This window comes from Coptis chinensis, chromosome 4, assembly GCF_015680905.1.
Source record: "Coptis chinensis isolate HL-2020 chromosome 4, ASM1568090v1, whole genome shotgun sequence".
NCBI lineage: Eukaryota > Viridiplantae > Streptophyta > Magnoliopsida > Ranunculales > Ranunculaceae > Coptis > Coptis chinensis.
Genome location: NC_141459.1, coordinates 50,940,359 through 50,964,232, shown reverse-complemented (window position 1 = coordinate 50,964,232; position 23,874 = coordinate 50,940,359). Strand labels below are relative to the sequence as shown.

The 23,874-nt window shown below is 39.6% G+C and overlaps 1 protein-coding gene across 1 annotated transcript; it reads right to left on the bottom strand.

Annotated features, from left to right (window-relative positions):
• Positions 1-16,196: 16,196 nt before the first annotated feature.
• Positions 16,197-17,321, bottom strand: LOC147503880 (uncharacterized). The gene has a single exon (XM_086604994.1). The coding sequence runs from the start codon at positions 17,319-17,321 to the stop codon at positions 16,197-16,199; it is 1,125 nt and encodes a 374-aa protein (XP_086461120.1).
• Positions 17,322-23,874: the final 6,553 nt, after the last annotated feature.

Genomic DNA, 23,874 nt, shown 5'->3' with positions numbered 1-23,874 from the left:
GGCATTAGAATTGCGCTTAGCTAGATAAAATCCAAGCTAAGTGTAAACTTTCTTAAGCACACACATGGAACAACATATGAGATCTTTCACTCATTATCCAAAGAAAGCTTTCTTAAGGTTACGATACAAGTGTGGGCCAACATATGGGATCTCTAGACCCAACATCCAAAAAGTATCCCAACATAAAAATAATAAATTAAAAGAAACAACACTCTGAAAAGAGAAAGATAACTTTTATTAAAAATACTTGCGGAAATTCGCAGTGTTCCATGGGTAACACTCTAACAAAGAGAAAGATAACTACTATTGAAAATACTTGCGCAAGTTTGCAGTATTCCAAGGTTTAACAAAAACTTCACCATCCATGGATTTAAGATAGTAACTACCATTGCCAACTATCCTATCAACGACATCACGGACCTTCCCAATTAGCTCCTAACTTCTTTAGGCGGGGTCCATCTGGAGGACCAAATCCCCTTCCTTGAAAGATCGAGGTCGTACTCTTTTATCGAAAGACCTTTTCACCGGTGCCGATAAGATGCGGTCGTAAAGGTCGCAGATTCTCTTTTCATCCAACAAGTCCAATTCCGACAAAGAATTTCCTCATTGTCGAGGGTGAGTACTAAATCTGACTTACGGGTAGTGACCCTCATCTCGAGGGAAGGACGACTTCGGTACCATAAGTGAGAGTGAAAGGTGATTCTCGGTCGAGCGTCGAGGAGTTGTTGGTAGGCCCAAAGTACTTTAGGCAACTCCTTAACCCACAATCCGCTTCTCTCCACGAAGTTTCCGTTTTAATTATCCAAAAAACGCGGTTAGAGGCTTCCGCTGACCGTTACCTTGAGGATATCCAGAGAAGAGAAAAGTTGCACAATGCCCCAATCTCGGCAAAAGCGTGTGTTTTGGTGCCCGAAATTGTGTCCCATTATCGAAAAGAATGACTTTAGGTAATCCGAACCTACAAATGATATTGTTCGGATAAACCCGTGACATCAACCTCCCCGATATTCGCTAAAGGAACGCCTCTATCCACTTAGTAAAATAATCAATTTGCAACTAAAAGGAACTTCATGTTACCGGGGAGCTATAGGTAGAGGACCAACAATGTCCATTCCCCATTTGGCGAATGGCCCACGGAGATGCCGGAGGATGGAGTTCTTCGGCTGGAACATGGATGTAGTTAGCATGTCTTTGGCAAGCATCACACTTCGGACATAAAAGCGTCCATCTTTAAGCATATAAGGCCAAAAGTACCCCTGCCGGAGTATCTTGAGTACCAAAGATCTGCCCCAAAGATGATTTCCACATTAAGCCCGAAAGTGTATCTCTTCAAGTAAAGTATGAGCCTCGGCATGAGTAACACATCGCAGGTGAGGTCCTAAGTAAGACTTCTTATACAAGTTCTCACCAACAAGTAAATAACGCCCCACTTTGGCTAACAACATTCGCTTACGTCTTCTCTGCGGGAAGAGTGCCATCTAAAAGATAAGAACGATCACGGATCCATCCAGGTCCCCACTAGAGCTCTCGCAAAATTGGAGCCACAAGACAAACTAATTCTTTTTTTCAATACTAGGCATCGACCGATATTCGACGGGAATGGAGCGAGCTTCAATATCCCCAAGCAAAAAGCTAAGTAGGCAAGTGAATCGGCATGCCCTGTTGTCTAGTCTAGGCAAATTAATGAAATTTAGATCTTCAAAATGAGAAGTAAGAGATCTAACCAACTCCAAGTATTGAGCCATCACGAGGGTCTCGAAGCCAGAACCACCCTCAATCTGTTGCACAACTAATTGAGAATCGCTGAATCTTGTGAGATGTCGTACTCTAAGTTTAATGTCATAGACAAGCCCGCTAGCATAGCCGTACTTCGGTTTTAGTTGTTAGATGCCTTGAACCCCAAATGCACTGATTTTTCTAACTTAGTGTTATCACGGAGTCAAGAGTACCGCACCAATACCTGCTCCTTGGTCATTGGAAGATCCATCTAACAACTTCCAACCTAGGATATGACTCCAAGGTCGAAACGACTATGAGGAAGTGAGTTAGGTTCATCTAACTCCATAAAAGCAGGAGGTGACTTTTCGAATCTGCTACCGTTTCGGTGAGGTATCTAGAGGAAAATCGATTAAGAACTCAGCCAAAGCTTGCCCCTTCTCGAAATTTCGGCCATAAATAATGTCAAATTCCCCTAATTGAATGGACCATTTCAAGAGGCGTCCGCCCTATCTGGTCTTGCCAAGATCGACTTCAAAGGATACTCGGTGATGACTCGATGGTGTGTGCTTGGAAGTATGGTCGTAGCTTCTCCGCAAAGCAAAGATTAGAGCTAGAGCTATTCTCTCAATCTTCGGATATCGTGTTTCGCATCCGGGAGGGCTCTACTAACAAAGTAGGCAGGCTTTTCGATATTCCTCTCATCAATTGTACTAATCTGATGATGCCATGCTCGGAAGAGGCTAAGTATAACCTAAAAACGTCTCCTTGCCCGGGGTAGTGAGCACGGGAGGGAGGACAAATAATTTTTAAGTCCTTAAAAGCCATCTCACATTCGTCGGTCCAATCAAAGCGTATATTCTTTCTTAGTAACTTGTATGTAGGGCGACACTTATCCGAACTTCTACTAATGAACACGTTAAGTGCGGGCAAGAGGCACCAATCATGTACCTCTCTTTCGGAGACCTTGGAAGGCATATCAAGAATAGCTTTGATCCGGTCCGGGTTAGCTTCAATTCCACGTTTAGTAACCGGATGTCCTAAGAATTTCCGGAGGTAACACCGAAGGTACATTTAGTGGGTTAAGTTTCATCCGATACTTCCTCAGGATCTGGAAAGACGCACGAAGGTGTACAAGATGATCAGACTTCTGTTTACTTTTGATCAGGAGGTCGTCAACATAGACTTCGACAAAATCACCGATATGATCTTTGAACATCGTTGTGACCAAAGCGTTGATACGTTGCCCTGCATTTTTAAACCAAAAGGCATAACCCGATAGCAATATGTTCCCTGTGCCGTGATGAAAGTAGTATGCTCTTGATCAGGAGGGTACATGAGTATCTGGTTGTAACCTGAAAAGCCATCACAAAAAGAGAAGATCTCATGTCCTGCAGTGGCATCGACCAATGTGTTAATCTGAGGAAGAGGAAAACAATCCTTCTTACGGTGCTTGTTCACATCCATTATAATCGACACACGTTCGCGCCGGTTCCCATTCTTTTTCTTAACAGCTACAACGTTAGAGATCCAAGTAGGGTATGTGATCTTTTCAGATGTACTTAGCCTTAAGCAATTTATCCACCTCTTTGTCGATAGCCTCAGGACGTTCGGGACCCATCTTTCTGAGTTTCTGCTTAACTGGCACGACGTTGGATCCAAATTGAGCTTATGGCAGGCGACGGAGGGATCAATTCCAGGCATATCCTCATAACTCCAAGCAAATACATCTCGGAATTCTTGTAAGAAATTTATCAACTCTTCTCTAGTCTTCGGGTCCAACATGGTGCCAATTGAGACTCGTCGAGGTTCGGAACCATCTCCTATGTCGACTTCGTCAACTGGTTCTAATGTTGGGGGAGTCCTCCTCTCATCTGGCCCTATAGAATCTAATGGAATTATATCCAAAGGTGCCAACACTATGTCTTGAGAGGGAGACTCGTTCTGTAATTGCTATTTGGCGGTGTACCCGAACGCGCTGATGTTATTGGGCAGTTCCGAACCATTTTTAGAAGAGCTGCATAGCATCGCTTGGAAGCTTGTTGATCTCCTTTGATCACCCGCGATATTGCCTTGGTGAGGGAACTTCAAGGTTTGGTGGTAAGTACTTGGAACCGCTTTCAAGCGATGAAGCCAACTCCTACCAAGAATAGCATTATATTGCGTAACTCCCGACAATCGTGAAGTTGACATTTAGGCGGCGTCGGCAGCTTTTGATTGTCAATTCAATCTCTCCTCTTGCATCGGCCATGTCACCATTAAATCCATACAAAGAAGATTTCACGGGATGAAGTTCCGTTTCTAGAATCGGCATTTGTTTGAAAGCATGATAGTAAAGTATATCTACAGAACTCCCAGGGTCGATGAGGATCCTATGCATATCACACCCAGCAACTTCTAAGGACAGAACCAACGCATCCGAGTGTGGAAAGAAAACCCCTTTTGCGTCGTCATCAGTGAAAACAACCGCGGAGTTAGATTCCTTGGTCGGTTTGGAAGTGACATTGTTAATGCTTCGCAAATGCTTCGCCTGTCTTTCCTGGTACCTTTGCCCTCTACTCAACTCTTCAAATGGGCGTTTAGAATTGCCCCCAGCGATCGTGTGAATCACTACCTTATCCGTTCCTGTCTCTGCATTGTGTACATTGGTGTCAGGAATTGCGGTAGTATTCTGAATCGGAGTACCCTTATATTCATCTAGTAACCCTCGGTCTACGAGATCCTGAATTCCATGTTTAAGAGACCTACAATTCTTAGTTCCATGACCGGCCTGTTTATGGAACTTACAGTATACGTTTGTATTCCTAGCTCCAATAGCACCGGGTTTCATCTTTGGAGGGTTCTTTAACATGTTCTTGTTCTTGATGGCATCGAAGATGTCCTCGTAAGGATGAGTTAAAGTGGTAAAGTCCCTATCCAGCGGGGGTAGTTGCTCACTTCCTAACGTGTCACTAACCTTTTGCCTCTTGGACTTATCTGGATAGGAATTCCTGTCGACTGACTTGTGGTCCGACTGTGGTTCCTCGGACTTCCTATCATCATAATGACTATCAGAACTCCTACCAACAGGAGCGGAGGTGACACTGGTTATCACTCTTTTATGAGAAGAGTCCCTGTCCAATAGGTCTTCTTCGGTTCTGCGATACTTATCAATCCGAGCACGTAAACTCTGTCATGTTTGTAGGCTTTTTTCTTCAAAGCGTGTATAGACCCGAAGCGGGATCTAATCCTTTTCTAAAGGCCACGATGGCGAGGGTCTCATCAACGTTGTCAACATGCAATTGAACCTCGTTAAATCTTTTGGTGAAATCCCCGATACATTTCGTCCTTCGGATTTTCATATCAAGCGATTGCATCAACGGTTTTAATGTAGGGTCGGTTGCAACTGAATTTTCGCGAATGAAATTGATGGATAGCACCTTAAACTTCGTGAATGCTGCCCCTGGGTAGCCGTGTACCAGATGAGTGCCGAAGTCCGTCAAACTTGAAGCAAAATACCGGCACAAATAATGATCTTTTCGTAGAAAGACCCACCATTGCTTGACGATAACCGAGCACATGAGAGATTTGGATCTCCTTTGCCATTAAATTTAGAGAACTTCGTGGTTTATAATCATGGGGATGTATCCACTCATAACATGTCGTGAAAAGGGGTTCCAATGTCACCCTTGATTGCTGACCGAACAACTGACTTATCCATCTTGGTTGGTTTCGAACCTCGTAGTTCCTCTAGTATTTGCGCCTTGAGTTGTGCAAGAGTAGTCGGTTCATGAATTTGAGTTCTCTCATTGTTGTACCTCAGACCTAGACTCTCATAGTTCTCATCTTGATGATAACGTGGTTCCGGTTCTCGAGATCGAGTGGAGGAGTTTGCAAAACTGGATCGGGAACCGAGGGATTCGAGGCAATGAAGGTTCCCTTGAAACCGAAAGTCTTCTTTCGTGCGAGGTTGACCTTAATAGTTGTGGATTCGGGCAAACACATTGGACGTCCATCCCTCGTACCTTGAGAACTTGAATACCAAGAGAAGTCGGTTCGTGTGAGCTCGAGTGTTGGGTGGGATCAATTCGGATTATAATCCGAATCTGGTTGGTCGCTATGATACCCAAATAAGTAAGGTATATAAGGTGTAGGGACGTAACCCTCACCGTGGTCGAGACTTCGGTGGGCCGGAACTGCCCCTCGGCGTTTCCATCAAGAGGGCAACACTTGGAGGTGAACGACCCTCTAGCGTCGCGGTAGTAGTCTTGTAAGAAACGCAAAGCGAGCCTCCCCGTCGACCACGTTCGGCCATCACATCATCCATGATGGCTTGGTTGGTTAGGGCAGATTGGGGAGTATCGTTGTTAGGCTCATTTTCTTCACGACCCTGTCCAAAACGACGATCTCCTCTACGTTCAGATTGTCTTTGAGAAGTAACATGTGGGTTATTGATCTCGTTATTCCCCTCGTTACTTTGATTCGCATTGGCTCTTGTAGTAACCATGATTTTGAATCAAAGTGAAGAAAATATATATATATATTTTTAAAGAACAACCAACCAAAAAAAAAAATTCGGTGGGTAGGAGAACCTAGAACTGAAAAAATTTCGACCAAGAAATCAAATCAATTCTGTATAGTTCCCACAGACGGCGCCAATTGTGTGATGATTTTTCCTAATCAAGAAACACAAATATTTTGTTGATGATCAAAGAACAACTAGAAGTATTGAATCAATAAGAAGAAGAGATTTAGAAGATGATGAGTTGAACCACGTTCTTTAATGGTTGCCTACGTATCCTGTGTATAGGAATCAAACTCAAAGCGTAGTTCAACTATTCTATTTATAAGAATAGATGAGGTTTCCCAATTAGTGTTTAACTAGGAGACCGTCTCTTGTTAAGTATCATCTTGATGAATAGATGAGGTTTCCCAATTAGTGTTTAACTAGGAGATCGTCTCTTGTTAAGTCTCATCTTGACTCTTCTAGAAGCCCCATGTTTCCCAAGTCAAATAGGTATCCTTTATTGACTTAAACAACAGAAAAACATGTTTTAGGTTCGGATTGGGAGTTGGAGTTTCAAACTTAGTAGTTCCGGATTTGGTGTTCCTAGTCGGGGAGTTGGTTCTCTCGAGCCTACAACTCGAACTAGATCGAACCTCGGTTCTCGAGCCTACTACTCCAACCGGTTCAACCTCTAGTTTCTCGAGCCTATTCCAACCAATTCGAACCTCCTCTTCTTATTTCACTTCCGAACCTAGGAAGTAAGAGGATTTGGACTTGAAATGTGTTCTGGTACTTTCTACCCACACCAAGACCATATCCGAGCCTTACGAAGATGCTACCACGTGCTACATATCTATTTGCTAAAATATGCACACACACGTACTAATAATCGTTTATTCATTTTCCTCCATAAGCTAATGCATTGGGTATGTTCGTGAGCTGATGAGGTAAGTAAGAAGGTTCTTGTAATGGATCTGTAATAGATCACACGTAGCGAGCTGATACTCATAACTTAGGTGATCGAGCACGAGTATAATTAGATTGATCGCACATGTACAACGAGCTGATGCTTATCGAGCTAGTGAGCTTGAGACAGACGTACATATGAGATATTCATTGGTAGTGAATATTAGCTCCTTACAGTAATGCAAACACCATTTACACATGAAGATTATAGGGTCCGCTGTCCTGAAGCAAAAGAACAATTCTTCCAACTTTCAGCCAATGATGAGATTAGAAAGAAAGGAAACAAGATCAGCTGGCCGGCCCAAAGTTACCAGGAATTGATGCGTGCCACGACACTGATGCAAAAGCCAAAGAACAGGAATATGTCTTGTGCTACAGGCTGCTGTGTGTGTAATCAAGATAGTATAAATTGAACTGAAACATTTAGTCTGGGTTGCCAATTTTCTAGACACTTTTGGAGTTGGAACTTAGGTAAATTTAGGTTCAAGACAACTTTGCTTCATTTCATTATGGTGTCACGAAAGGTGAAACTAGCTAGTAGTTTTATTATTAGGCACATGTGGGGAGTAGCTGCAGTGGGAGGAATGGCGAGTCTATGCCTGCACAGAAACAAAGTTCTGTATATGGGCAGGTGAAATGCACTACACTTCTCTTTATAGGACACAACAACAACCGTGCTACTGACAGAAGGGTAACTAATGGATGGGGAGCTGACTTCAAGCATGGAAAAACACCTTAGATCAAAGCGTGTTGGTGGTTTACTAATAATAATAACAACCATCAAATTAAAACCAATGCTCATCTTCTTTTCGGAATCCACGACTCTCAGGATAGGGGGCTAGCAAAACTGCACCCGTGTTGCGCCTGCAATAAATGTTGTTGTTTATATATGAGACTTTCAAATGAAAACCCATGAATCGACATAACTTTTTTTTCTTCTTCTTATTCATCAAAAAGAGTATCAATACACTGAAAGTTACATACTCAAAAAGAAATGTGGTTTATTAATCAATTGACAATCAAAATTCCGTATCAAAATAAATAAAACAACAAAACTATCACTGAATATGGGAAAATGAGAACATGAGTTGGGGCTCAGAACCCTAATTCCATAGCACATAATATTAGTCTAGATTCCTTTTGTTTTTTTTTGTTAGTGTCCGTACTCTAATAAAAGTAGTGTCGTCTTAGATCATGCCGCTGACCTAAAGTTATACAAACTGCATTGCCTATGCACTCCCGTGAGCTTCACTGAAAAAGGGAAACAAAAAAACATAAAAGAGAAGTAAGAAATGGAGAATTGACGTTGTGATTGTTAAAACGGAAAACAACATTTGATTAAACTGATTGCCATATTAGCTTAGATAAGGAGGTAGAAGTGTTTATGTCATTTCACTAAGATATGGGGTATAGGCAGTGGCGGAGCCAGGGGCAGGGTACACCCTGGCGTACCCTTAACTTGACCAAAAAAAAAAACAAACTAGTTATCACTTATCAGGCGCAAGTGTTAATTGAGAAGCAAAAAAAAAAAAAAAAAAAAAAGGCATGTGCTGATCTACCATGTACTTGATGTATTGTAGTTACGTGTAAAAAGGAAAAAGTAGAAACGAAACCAAAAAACACATGAATTGTGCTGATGCGTGACTCGTCAGAAGTGAGAACATTAAAAAAAAAAAAAAAAAAAAAAAAAACCTCCACCGAAAAAAGGTGATCTTGGACATACCCAACAAAACACTCCCATCCCCCATAACTAACATAAATTTTTGAAATACCCCAATAACTGTCTAAATCCAATAATATCTCCCAAATAAATTTGGAGTATTTCCAATAGGGGCACAAAATAAAATAAAAAAATAAAAATAACAACCACTCTTTTTGGTACCCGCCTGTTTTGAGTGAAAGTTTCTTTCACACTCTTTTTCTTCGTAAACGCAGAGTTTCTCTAAAGCTAGACTATAAAAAAACTCGTGGATGATCTTGTAGAAGAAATACATTTGCTGTTTCAAGTCATATACAATATTAGTTTCTAATTTCTATGTAAACATCTTTCCAATTTTTCCCAGCAAGTCATTTTGTGGTGTTTTGATATAACTTTTTTTTTCCGGATCTTTTGGGCATTTTCGATATACCCGAGGAGGCAGTTGCAATTCTTCCCAATTAGTTTTGCTACAAAGAAGCGAGAAATGTGGATAATCTAACACAGGGCAATATGTATTCCCGCTTTCGAGATGCTTGTTTTCTCTTTGATTTTGCATATTTGTATGTAATTTAGTGAGTTTATCCTCCCTGAAATATTTCTATCCATTTTTATTTATTTGTATTTCGTTTTTCTACTTTTCTTCTCTAGTCTCCCCACATTTTGATTAATGGAAGCTGGTTTTTGAATTTTTCATTAAATTTTGTGAGCTTTTTGTTGTTGTGTGTTCAGTCATTTGATATTATACCCTGTCAAAGAGATGGGTGTTGTTGGTGCAATAAGAAAATATAGTTCAGATGTGGAGAAGTCTAGTTTTTTCGATACAAACATTTTATAGATGGATTTATAATCATGCCTTAGTTTTGGTTGCACTATTTTTCTTATGTACTGTATATAGATTTTTCCCATCTGTGCTAAGATTTTTTATTTCTTCTTCCCCTATTTTTTTATCTATACTGCTGTTCTTTTAAACATACTTTTAAGTTTCGGTAGTCCCAATAACCCAGAAGCTGAAGTGAAGAGGGTCCATGCAATGTCATCTCTAAATGGTAGGATATAGAGAAAGATGACAGATATTTTGTAGAAAGTCGTGCGAGGAAGAGAAGTGACGTAAAAGAAAGAGCATTAGAAATTGGTAGTTTTCCCATTGGAGGCAAGGCTTTAAGTAGTAAGGATAAAAAGGTGTCATTCTCCACTAAGCCTTATGAAGGTTTCATCGTAAAAAACGGTCGGGGATTGAGGGCGACCTCGAGAAATTCCTCGGAATGGCGTTGATGACTTTGAAGTGCAAATCAATTCGAGGGCGATCTTTGAGAGTTCAAATTTTGGTTACGATCAAGCAACATGTTCCTCTCCGATACTCCTCCGGCCGATCTACTTCCGGTGATTGATGAGAATGATCCATTTGTTAGATCCCAAATATCCTCGGCTTGCCCGTTACCCTACTGGATGAATTTGATGCTACTTTGGATTGTTCGGATAGATCCCTTGATGGGAGTGCAGATTCAAACCGAGAACCATGAAGAAAAACATGAGAATGAAGAGGATGGAGCTAAATCTGTATTCTCTGGACGTAAGACGATGAGAAGAATCTAATGGATCTTGGGACTTCGAAAGTGGGAGCATGATCAACGATTAGAGAAACTAATTGCCAAAGCGAAAAGCAAGGCAAAACTTCAAACAAGGTAGTGGAGAAGAATCTAATAGACTTTGATAGCAATGATGCTCCAGTTCATATTCCATCCATTACAACGGTGAAAACCAACCCTTTTGAGGTTCCATACAATTCCAATATGCGTGACGGCTTACCAATTTCCTCGCTTCGCTCCTTCGTTTTAGTCGAGAGGAAATCCTTTTGATATTCCTTATGACCCTTGAAGAAGAAAACCCAATCTCACCGAGGGACGGTTTTCATCAAGAATTCATGTCGGCAAGATTTCGTAAAGATATGTACTTAGCAGGCATGAAAGCTTTAGTTTGGGACCTTCGTTCATGGGGGACTTAAGCAAGAGAGAAACAACACTAAATTAGACCCTACTATGCATTTGAAGCATCACTGCAAAACGAGTATTCAGATTACATGGGAAATTAGGTGAAAAAGTAATATCTGGATTGGTTTCTGTCCCAGAGTTTGAATCACCATCTCCTCCTACTGATCGAGAAATTTACATGGCACAAACCGAACAAATTTTTTCTCAAGGAGCATTGATCTCCCAGATCAACCATAAATTTGATCTTATTGAGCAAGAAAGGAAATCCTCTACTGAAGTAGACTTGATGAAGTCTGGCGAAGAGGCAAAGGGAGATGCTGTCCTCAACAAGGTTGAGATCAAAGGGGTTGGAAAAGAAATAAGCCTGCCTGACAGACTTGAAGCTTTCATAAAATCAGAAGTAGTTGAAGAAAAGTGCCATGACTCAAGCGATTCCTCGTCAGCGGGTATCAATGAAGAGGTCTCGGGTATTAACATTGAAGAAGTTCGATCAAAAGATATTGAACCATCAATAGCTGATCTCAACAATCCTTATAATGAGCCAAATAGACCATCATTGTCATTGGAGGTCTCCGAGATTAATAGCAGGGTAATGGAGGATGATGATGCTCATACCAAAGAACCAGTTTATGACTCAAGTCCATCTGCTGTTGAGAAGAGGACAATTGATGAATATTTAAATTATTCGGTTAAAGGTCATGTTCTCACTACTAGTTCCTCTGTAGCTTCTGATATGCAGGTTGAGGTCTCGAGCGAGTGTTCACCGAGGGAGCCTTATGATAGATATCTATATGCTGATGGGGAATCTTCATTTCTTGGTGGTATTGATGAAAATGGGAAAGATTCTAGAAATGAAGTTAAAGAAAAGGAATTGAGACCAGTAGAAACAACTGAGAGTAGTGAGGATGATGCTGTCAAAGTGGTAGTAAAAGGGTATGACACTGATTTGAAATGGTTGGTTGAAGATCCCACGGAGCCGAAATTTGTGGTTGAACAATTTGTGAACAGCTCAAACTCAGCTCTTCCTCCTGTCAATGATGCACCTCCTTCAAGCACAGAATCAGAAGCTCATGTTGCATTCAAACATCCAGATGCAGAGGTGTTGGAGTTCATCATTCCTAGTCCTTCGCCAAACTTGGAGAACAGAGAGCTTGTGCATGATAACTTAACGGTTCAACCATCACCTGAAATTGATCATCATGAAGAATCTCAGGTTAGTTAAAAAAAATATGTTCTTGCATTTTAAGCTCGAGTACATTAGGATTCGTTGTTGGAAACTTGTAACTAAGCACGCCTTGGGTGAAATTTTGGGTGAGCCAATGTAACAATCTTCCTTTTTCCTTCCTAAATATCATAGTCTCTTCTCATATGCGTTTGCAATAGAACTCTAGGGAGAAAGGATCAGAATAATAAGATATTACGTCTTAGTTAGGCTTGTGGTAGAGCCTATATATTCTAATCATGAATCTTTACTTAGCTGTAGGATGTTTCCTGATGGGCTAAGTCATCTTTAGCAACCATTCCCTGCTTTGTTTTCCCAAAATCATTTTTTGCATACATAAAATAGTATTTCTCGATTTTGATCGGGAAACAATTTTAGTGTCTTTCAAGGAGCCGGCATCATTGGCAGTGTGAATGTGAATGAGGTATTATTCAACGACAAGAAGAACATTTCTTAACGAATCTCTAGTGAAAACATTCAAGGGGATGACAGCGGTTCATCCAAAGCTGAAGTTCTCATAAACGAACCAAACCCAATAGATGCTGCATTGATAGATGTGGAAGCAAGTGATAGAGGTCATGAGACTGCGGATAATGTAATAGAGTAGCAAGTTTCTGAAGCAAGTAAAGAAGAAGACAAGGCTTCTAAGCTGCCCCAAGAAGAGGTTGCATTGATGGATGTTGAAGCAAGTGATCGTCGTTGTGTTCATGAGACTAGCAACAATTTAATAGAGCGGCAGGTTTCTGAAGCAAGTCACGAAGAACACAAGGCTTCTAAGCAACCCCACAAAGAGGTTGAGTTGGTTGATGTTGAAGCAAGTGATCGTCTTCACAAGAGTACCGACATTGTAATAGAGCGGCAGGAATCTGAAGCAAGTCAAGAAGAAGACAAGGCTTCTAAGCAGCCCCAAGAAGAGGTTGCACTGATAGCTGTTGAAGCAAGTGATCGTGTTCATGAAACTAGAAACAATTTATTCGAGCGGCAGGATTCTGAAGCAAGTGACGAAGAACACAAGGCTTCTAAGCAACCCCACAAAGAGGTTGAGTTGGTTGATGTTGAAGCAAGTGATCGTCTTCACGAGTGTACCAACAATGTAGTAGAGCGACAGGTTTCGGAAGCAAGTCATGAAGAATACAAGGCAACTACGCAACCCCACGAAGAGGGAGCATAAGCAAAGCATCAAAGATTATTAATTTAAGCGAAGATATCTTTGCCGGCATGTTCAAAACTGTCAAATTTTTAGCTGTCAGTTAGTTATACCACTTTCATGTGATCTGCCTGATATTAGGATGTCATATTGTTGATATTTCAGGTTTCAATTCAACACTTCGTGAAGGAAATGTTACTCATCGTGAATACATGCAAGTTGGTAAAGGGAGAGATGTGGGCCTTAACCAGATCTCTCTGTTTGAAGCAAAGATAGCTAATGGAAACGGTGAGTAGACATTAAGTCGTGACAATACAGGTTGTGTTTTGTCTTTCTTTGCTCTTGTACCCTTTTTTTGCTGTGCTGCTGCTATAATCAACTGCTTGTCTCTGTTTTTCCCGTGCTGTGATAGGACCCCATATATGCTAAGATGTTTTTGTAGTTGTGATGTAAACGACTTTGGATGGTTTTTATTTACTTCATCAAAATAAATGTTAGTTTCCCTATGTGTTTGCTATCAATGGATCCATAAGCTCAAAATGGAAAGAGCGCTCACTAGTTGAGAGGTTGATGGTTCGAATCCATCTGGGTCTAATATCATGATACAAGAAAAGTGTCTTTTATCTTTTGAGATGTTATCCACTTCTCTTTTTGTTGACTATTTGTTCTCTCATATCAGTTCATGATGTTGTCCCACCATATGAAGGTGGCCTAACAAATGCAGGTTTATAAACGATCGCGTTATGTATATGGCAAAAGGCAGAAATGGGAAGTACAATCTAAACACAGATGTACCAAGGGCTGTTAGGGGGGTTGGCCAATTGTCTTAATAGGAAACACAGCTGTAAAGATAGAAAAAGAAGTGAAGAAAATGTGCCACATATGCAGAAGAAGAAGGCAGGAACAAATACATCAAGAGTACTAAAAGTGGTAGCGCTGCAGAGGAAACCAAGTCACAAGAGCAAACTAATTTCAAGTAATGCAAAGGTTAGTAGCAGCAACGAAGAAGGGCCTACAGTGTACCAAGTCTTCCATATATTTCAAAGAATCAACGACGGAAAAAAATTATATTTCAACGATGGAAAAAAATTAAAGGGGCATTAACAGAAACATCAAAATGGCGAAATGCAGGTTTATCTTCCATAGTAACTACGCAAGTTAAGTATATATATATATATATATATATATATATATATATATATATATATATATATATATATATTAAGAGATCTTTGTTCTGTTGACACTCAAAACCTCATATTATAATCAATATTGCCATAAGCCATGTTCTATAATGAAATAAGCACAGAGTAATTCTTGAGAAACTGATGGTTCATCCACAGAAAATAATTAGTAAGTTACAACTAACTATTTTATTTTTCTATCCAACAACTAAAACTAGTATGGATAAACATATTGTAGGTTCTGCATATTGATCGGAACTGATCCAGCCCACCTGCCTAATTTTTCTTTCAGAATAGTTTCCCACACTGCTGCTTCTGGCCATCTAACACACTGCCAATCTCGCCAAACCGGAGGTAGTGGAGCAATATCCTTGAGCACAACTGGCACAAAATGTCCTTTGTTTATGTGGAAAATTGTAATTATCCGGAACATTTCTTCTTGACCTGTCCTCATCGGAAAGTACGTGACACCTAATTGCCACGGCGCTATGATGACAAAAACAGAATTAAAAGCACTTGCAACTAAGGAACCCATATCCGGGAGATCAAGCCATTCTTTCTCATTCATTGTAGAAGACTCGGTACACTCTAAGTTTCTTTTGTGGTTTTCAAACCTGTCATTACCGTACAACTCTGTGTAGTAATCTGCATACTCATCAACTCTTCCAGCATAAGACCCCTTACTGTCCGCCATGCTAAATCATCTGTATATCCTAGCAGTGCAGCTATGGATCTATAACCACAATGCCCATCCAGGGTTACCTCAGCCAAATCTTTAATCATATTGCAGATCAAAGGATTAAAGTCGTGTAAAATATTTACCCACTTATGCTCAATTTCCATATTTTTTAGAATTATCTCTGACCTAGTATTTTTTTTTCTACTTCTCTTCATGTTCTCTTTGACCTTGTTAATGAGTTCTTCAAAGCTAAACGAGTCAAGGTCAGACGATCCACTCACTTCAGGATGAACATCTTCATTTAAATCAGGTAGTCCGCACATGTTGGTTAAAGAATTGGGACATGCAGTTGCTTCACCAATGTTAGAATGAATATTTTGGTCGTTGCTTGTGCCTTGAGCAATATTTGTATCACCTTGTTCTTCAAAAAAGAAATGGGTATGAGACAAATTAAAATGTTACGCAAAAGTGAAATAAGACCAATCCAACCAGAAAAAATAACAAACCGAGATATACACTATTACTACAGAACTCTCAAACTAAACTACATAAAACAAGCCATTTGGGATTGCCATTTAGAACTGAAACACCCATACATAAAGGAAATATATATCAAAAGTATCAATCTAGTACGGAAGGCAGTAAGGGCCGGGTTGAATCAATGCGTTAAGAATTAGGATCGAAACCCACATTTATACATTGAAGTTATTCTGATAATTCAAAACAAACTCTTATTATATAACACGCAAAAAAGGCATAAAACAAGGAGGAAAACAGAGACTTGAACAAACATACATGTTAGAAAAAGAGAACCTTTATGAAAAACAAGTCCTAAAACAAATAATCTGCTACAGTCAACCCATCGATATGACATACCTTTCTTATTTCTATTTCTCTTTTTTGAAGTCCCCTGTGTTGTGCTTGTGCGTTTTTTTTTAGTTTGCTCATGTACAACCTGCTCAACATCTTACTAAAATTAATTCAACAAGCCTGGGCATTACAATAGACATAATTTAACAAACTCAAATCAAGAACAAAAAATGCTTCCACCCAAGTACATCATATAATTTTTTAATATTTACCTTCCTATCCCAGTCGAGAAGTTTTTCTTAAACCTTTGCTATCCACAAGTCAGCGATGCCCGGGTAGGCTAGATTGTGGTAACCTGATATAACTGGTGGCAAGGGAGCATCATCACAAAGTCTAAGCGGCACATAATGTATGCCGTTATTTATATGAGCAATTGAGATAATGAGAGTATGCTCCAAGTCTGGTGGAGTTCTCAAAGGAAGGTAAGTTAATGCTTGCTTTGGCGCTAGGGTGACAAACACACAATTATAAGCACAAGCAGTTAACCAACCCATGTCAGGAAGTTCAAACCACTCAGTCGGGTTCATCGTCATCGACTTTGTACATTGTAAATTTCGAATTAAGTGTTCGAAAATGGTGAATCTAGACCATTCAATGTACTCTTCTGCATATTCCATCAACTCTACCAACAACCTCTTCCTCACGGTAAACCATCCAGTCTCATCACCATAGTTCAATAATCTTGCTATGGACCTGTATCGACAGTGTCCATCCCCAAGGACATCCTCACATAAAACAATAAAGTTGCTAAGCAATGGATTAAAATCTTCTAGCAAAGATGTTTGAACTGGCTTCTTAGGTGGTCTGCCTATTTTTTTTAGGTACTTTTTCAATTGCTTGAGTTTCTCCTTGGTTTTCATTGGTCCGCCTCTCTCTTCTTGAACTTGTTCACTTGTTTTTTTTCTCCTCTTTGCGTGCATTGCATACTCAAAAGGTGGTTCTCTTCTTGTGTCATTCTGATCTTGAATTGATACTTTCACATGTTTCTTTGAAATTGATGGTTTACCTTTGACATTGAGTTTTTCTTGAGGCTCTTGCATATGTGTAGTCTTTGGATCAGCAAGCTCTAAACATTTCTTCATCAACATTAATTTTTGGTGTTCTGGTAAGCAGTTGAACTTCTTCTTAATTCCTTCCACCTCAGGTGAAATGTCCAGCGACCCTCTTGGAAGTTCCATTGGCTCAAAATCAAGTTGCCGCCAAAGACGATCAATGGACCTCAAGGGTATGTAACCATCACCAAGTTTTACCATATGTACCAATTCATGAGCACATGGAAGACCACAAGTACGCCTCAAAACACACCCACATTCTTTTTCATAAATGCCCACTTTGTTTGAATGTACAAGTTCTTTCGACAACATATCAATCGCCTCCCTAGAGATAAATCCTCTAATCTCACTGTATGCCTTGTTGATAAGAGCCCAAAACTGTAGTTTTAACCCTGTAACAGTCATACTATTAGACCAATTATGTGAGTAATAATTAAGAGTTAACACTGATTACGTGTTTTTATGCATTTCAGGCTTCAAAGTCCATTATGTGCATAAATGTGCCACTTTAGCGAGATAAAGGAGCAAAGGTTGGTTACTAAGGAGTTCCGTGATTAAAGGCCAAGATTCAAGAAGATAAAGCCTTTCTAAAGCCCGGTCAAAAGCCGAAAAGTCGACGCGGGCAGAAACAGCACACAAGTCAGCAGAACTTCCGAAGGCCGTATCTTTGGACTCAGACCTCGGAATGGGGCCTACCTTATGTCAAAACGACCGGCTCAGAAAGAGCTTTCCAATGGTCCAAGCCTTGACCCAATCAGAGGAGCAGAAATGGACGAAAAGTCTGTTGAAGCCAACTGCAGCTGAAGAGGCATTTTTGGACTGAAAGAATTGGGTTTTGGGCCTGATTCTCTGGCCCAAAACATGGCTCCAAGCTCATGCACGATTTTTGGATCTGAAAGTATAAAAACAAAAGCTTAGCTCTTTGTTAATGGTAGATAGTTAGACCTAGATTAAAATTAGATTAGTTAGCCTCCATTAATGAGTTTTAGAACTTAGTTTTAGAATTTCATTTCTTGTTTTAGATTAATTTCTTGAATCATTGAATATCATTCATTAGATAAATAAAATAGTTATTATTCTTGTCATTTCGATTTTTGTTATTTCAATCTATTAGATCTAGTTTTAATTATTGTTGATTATCATTTCTTAGTTGTTAATTAGAATTTAATTATTGTTTAATTTAGATTAGTAAATTTCGCATCTTGATATTATGTTTAGTTTAGATTCATATGGAAATGATTGCGGAATGATTCAAAGGCTAAAAACTCCATTAGAGGGGTTGATGAAGCTTTGATGAAAACTTAGTGGTATAGTGTAGAAGCATTGTAGAATCTATTCCACTCTAGAAGGTCGTGATTCGCTATGAGAATGGGTGGACGACCTCACATGCTAGTTAGTATTTGGTAGAAATGCTATGAACACTAGGGATTAGAACTCGAAATTCTTGCCGTAAGAACGTAAGAATCGAGATACAAGAATCTATGCTAGGTTATTAAGTTGGATTCGAGGTGGATTCAATTCCCCTCTAATCCTTTATCTAGATTAAAAAACAATCGTATTTCCATAGCATTCGTAGTTAAATTCAAATAATCAATTTCATATTGTATCGTAGTATAACACCCTTCGTAAAGCTCTCATTAGACTTAAGACCGACTAATTAGACTAGAAAACATTCCATGCTAGAGAACTAGGAGTGGAACGAATTTTTTACTCCACTCTATTTCGATAGAATTGAGAGTAGAAACTTTGATAAATATAGACACGTTAAAGTAGTTTTAGTTTACTTACGTTTTGAGTTCATCGTTCATTCCGTAGGTAGACTAAACTCTATCATTTTATGTTTATCAAATGGCGCCGCTGCCATCTTAGTTTCACTTTAGCATTGTTTTCATAGTATAATTAGTCATTTTTAAGTCCCATTTCACCCACCGACCCTTGTTTGATTCATACTGTGGTTGTTCATTTCAGCATTGAAAAGTTCGCGAAAAATTACCGCGGGTGGCGACGCCCATACCGAGGCGACCGCGCTAAGTTCTTGGAACACGGGGCGACCAGCGCTAAGTTCTTGGAACACGGAGTAGCGACCGCTTCCAAAAGCGCAGCAGCCCTAAAAGCTGAAATTTGCCAGATTTCCACAGGTTTGTTTTGAATTTCGATTTTTCAAGTTTTTCAGTGTTTTAACTTGTTATATACACCGAACACGCCGTAAACAAGACGCTATTCATAAGCGAAGCAAGGACTTAATCAGGTATTCTTTTCTTCCACACCTCGCATCTCGGTTAGAGGTTTCTACTAGTATATCGTAATTGTTTGGAGTGTTGCATGTTTAGTTAAGTTCGACTTAGTCTTGCATGAGATTAAGGTGCGGTCGAAGAAAAACAACTAACGTAATTACTGCGGCAACGTCAACAAACAAGTCTATCTAGTTTCCCACCCACTACACCTCTAGCTACTATTTCACATACACCACCCGATATTATGGATGAAGAAAGAGACACTCCTCTCGACTTTTTTATAAAGCCTTGGCGATAGCCCTAAATCTTGCATCGTTCTAGCAAACCCGATTGGGGATTTCCGCATCCCCAAATATATTTAATTTGTTACCCGTTTTTCATGGTTTAGACCATGAAAACCTTATATCAACACATCGTAGGATTGAACAAGTCCTTACAACATTCCACCATCCGGCGGTTGGTGCGGAACAAATTAAATTGAGGGTATTCCCTTTCACCTTAGCTAATAAAGGCGGCGTCTTGGTTAGCTAGCGCAAAGCGCCCTAATTCTCGTGGACTCGTGGGCCAAACTTGTTCAAATTGTTTATGGAACATTTTTACCCACCCCTAAAGGCGGATGAAATGCTTTCCAAGATTCACTTTTTTCACGTAACCCTCATGAATCATTTTCAGAGGCTTGGAATCGCTTTTACCGATCTCCTTATAGAGTGTCCACACTAACACCTAGCAAAAGACACGTTAGTTCGCCTTTTTCAAAGGACTTCTACACCACCATAAAGAAGTCCTAGACATAATGAATGGGGGTAGTTTCCTAAGTAAAGGAGCCTCGAGGCATATAAATTTTTGGAAGATCGGACTAAAGCGTAATAATAATGGGGGTAGTGGCGATTATTCCCGCTCCGCTAGTTCTTCTTCAACAGTTAAGGCTACCAGTATGTTTGAGGTTAAATCAGATCCTGAGCTTAAAACTCTAATTGAATCCCTCACAAAAAAGGTAGAGGCCATTTATGTACAACAAAAGCCTATCCCCGTCATGAATGTAAATTCAAATCCATGTAGTTTCGTTTGAGTCCCGAGCATCCCGAGCTTAATCGTCTCTATAGCTTATGAACATTCTTGTTCCATTAATAGTGAACCTAACGCCCATTGGAGACAAAATCCCAACTTCGGTTGGAGAAATAACCAACAAGTCACACCTACATGGTACAATAATCAATATGTTAGGCCAACGCACAGTTATAACCAAGCTCCACCACAACAAGGACATGATCGGGTAATTATAATAATTATAAGAACCAAAGCTTAACCTCGACAAAGTCAAGCACAAGGTCAACGTAGTTATAATAATTATAATGCTAATAGAGGTATCGTCGTTAGGTAAATAATAACTATCACAATCCGGCTCATAAATAATCAACGCGAGATAGTTCCATCACACCACCCGTGACTACTACACCCACACAACGGATCGCCTTGATACCTTCATACAAGTGAGCCAACAACTTTTCCAAACCATGGCTCAATCTAACCAACACATTCTACAATCCGTTAAAAATTTAAACCAACAGTTAGCCCAAGAGAAAGCCCAACCAAAAGGCGTGTTTCGTGCCAAGCGATACCCAACCCTAGAACAAAACACAGCCTTTGAGGTAAACGGTAATACTAGTGCGGAAACTACATCCGTGGAGGTCGGCTAAATGCCATCACCACTCTCCGCTCGGAAGAGTGGTTGATAACAAAGTAACTATGCCTATAGTTACCCCATCAAGACTCTACACGGATATCGAACTAGATACCGAAATAGAAACCAAGAACCTACCACCGTAGAGGTACCGGTTAAACCACAACCTAAGAAACAGAAAGCCAAGGTTACACATCAAGTCGAGCCATACGCTAAAAAAATAGAGCTTAAACCACCGTTCCCTCGAAATTAGCCATGCTAACCGGGGATACTAACTTTGAGGAGATTAGGAACGTTTTCAAAAATCTAACGATAAACTCTTTTTTCGAAGCTATAAAAAGCTACCTAACCACGCTTAAGTTTCTTAAGGAGTTGTGCACTACTAGGCGTAAGACCAACATACCTAAAGACGTCTTTTAAACTGAGCAGGTCCCAACTTTATCCGAAAATAATGGAATTATGAAGTACAAGGACCCCGGTCGCCCCATCGCACAATGCACCTTAGGAGATTCTCACAAGGCGACCGCTACTAGACACGGGGGCTAGTGTTAACTTACTCCCGTTTTATTTGTATAAACAAATAGGTTTAGAGGAGATGCAACCTACTAAAATGACATTGCAATTAGGCGATCGGTCTATTAAGTATCCTAAGGGTGTGGTTGAAAACGTCTTTGGTTAAAGTCCAAAATTTTTACTACCCCGACCGTTATTATCCTACGACGAAGTCACTAACGACTCTGTAGAGCTATCATTTTAGGGCGTCCTTCTTGGCTACGCCAACGCGGCTCATAAACTGCCGCGATGGTTCGATGTTCTTGTCCTTTGGCCATCTTTTTCGTTGAGGTAAATGTTTTTCAAAACGAGGACACAAGATCCCGATTCATCTACAAATGGCGAGGTTAGCATGATCGAGAGCTTAGCTCAAGATTACTTCAAAAACATGTTTCGGGAGAAACAGATTAACAAATTCCTTTTCTTCGAAATTCGACTTTAACAATGACTCCACGGTAGTAGGCCTAAATTAAAAGAAGAATTCCCGAACTCTTTTGCACCGCTTCTTTACCACTTCAAGCGAGTCCCCTTTGCCAACAACCATTCATCCCTTTGATGCTATGACGGAAGATGAATTTTTCAATCTCTATCCGGTAATCCTTTTGACCCACCTATTGAGGAATGTCTTGCATATATCAAGATTTACGATGATATGGACTTGAGAGCTCTCTGGCTGAGAATCATTCACCTTCCATCACCAATATTCCCCACCCTCCACCTTTTCAAAGGAACCTCAAGTTTGCACTTGATCCTTTAGTTTCTCCTGTGCTTCATGATTTTTTAAATCCACCTAGTAAACAAATACTTCCCAAGGATAAACCACTTGACACCTTCATTTTCAGACTTGAGACAGTCCCTAACTACACCATGAATGAGTTTTGTGCTAAACCCACATCCTCATTTTTTCCATGCTTTCCCTCTAAAACTTATCCCAATCCACCATATTTTCCACAACCATTCACTTTTCCACACTTATTCACTAGGACACCCTCTCGTTCAAAGATGAAACATAAGGTGCGTGCTCGATTATGTTATATGTCTATCCGACCGGCTTTCATTCCACTAGGCTGCGTCGTAGGGAAATCTTGGTGCTTGATTGTGTTTGGATATGTTTTCTGTGATATTTATTTATGGAACGATCCACAACTATTTCGGTTGTTGATATATGATAAACTGCATATTCATACATATATTTAGATAAAGTCTCGAGTATCTGACTATAAACAACTCAATTTTTGTGTTTGGTGCATTTCCTTTCATTTCCATATATTGGTGAATGCACCATTCAGGTAACCGGGCCCTCCCTATGGAGTGTGTGGTTGTAAGTACCGGATCCTAAGTCCACGTTTCACATAATTCACGTTTTCCACTCTTGCATGTTTTCTTGGTTTTTGAGTCATGCTTCTCTATGGTGTGAATTATGTCTTTACTGCTTATTGTTTTCCTTTATATTAAACCTAATTCATAAAAAGTAAAAAAGTTTAAAGCTATAAAAATAGTAATCTAGCAAGTCTTGGGAATCGACCTTAAAAGACCCAAGTTTTCAGTACAATACCAACTTTCGGAGTATAGGCCAAACAAAAATTTCAAACTTAAAAGAGTTTTCCAATTTTGTTTGGGGGTGTATGATTTTGGTATTCATTTCAAATCTTGTTGCCACCCTAAGCCTGTCATGTTTACTCCAGTAGAGTTTGTGTTAGTTAGTACATAACAGTTTAATTATGCTTCATATTATCATATCATCTTTACAATATTTTTGTTACAGGTACTACCAATTTTTGCCACGTTTCTATGGTAAATTCTTTTCTTATCTCTTTACACTTTGAGGACAAAGCGTTCGATTGTTTGGGGGTGGGATATAAACATTTGCAAAAATTAGACACTTTTAGGATGTAAATTATGCACTTTTATTTATAAAATGTTAAAAATTATAAAAATTAGTTAGTTACATAATTTAATTGTGCTATTGAATTGTTTCATGAACCCCCTTCTCCCAAATTGTTTGGGGGTGGTATAGAAACACGATGTAAATGTTAAGCACATATTAGGTTGTATATATTATTATTATTTGTCTTAAAAATAATAAAAATAAAAATAAAAATAAAAATAAAAAGTTTATGCTATACACTTAGGAATATTGGTATTGTTTCTTTCTCTATGCTCTTAACAATCTAGAAGTCTCACATAGCTTTTGCATTAGAATAGTTTTTAGAAACTTAGGTTAATATGTAGGTAATAATCTTTGCATCTATCTATAAATATATTACATGAGTATCTATGATTGTTTGGCAGTAAGTTTCTGAAATCTAGGCTAGAGTACTTATTCTACAAATTCTGTGAGAATATAGCCTAAAGCCTTATATGAGTGAAACATTTGAGAAATGACACAAGGGAGGAG

What these genes read in the sequence shown, in the direction of transcription:
- LOC147503880 (XM_086604994.1), bottom strand. Translation starts at nt 17,321, where the DNA reads ATGTTGTCGAAAGAACTTGTACATTCAAACAAAGTGGGCATTTATGAA.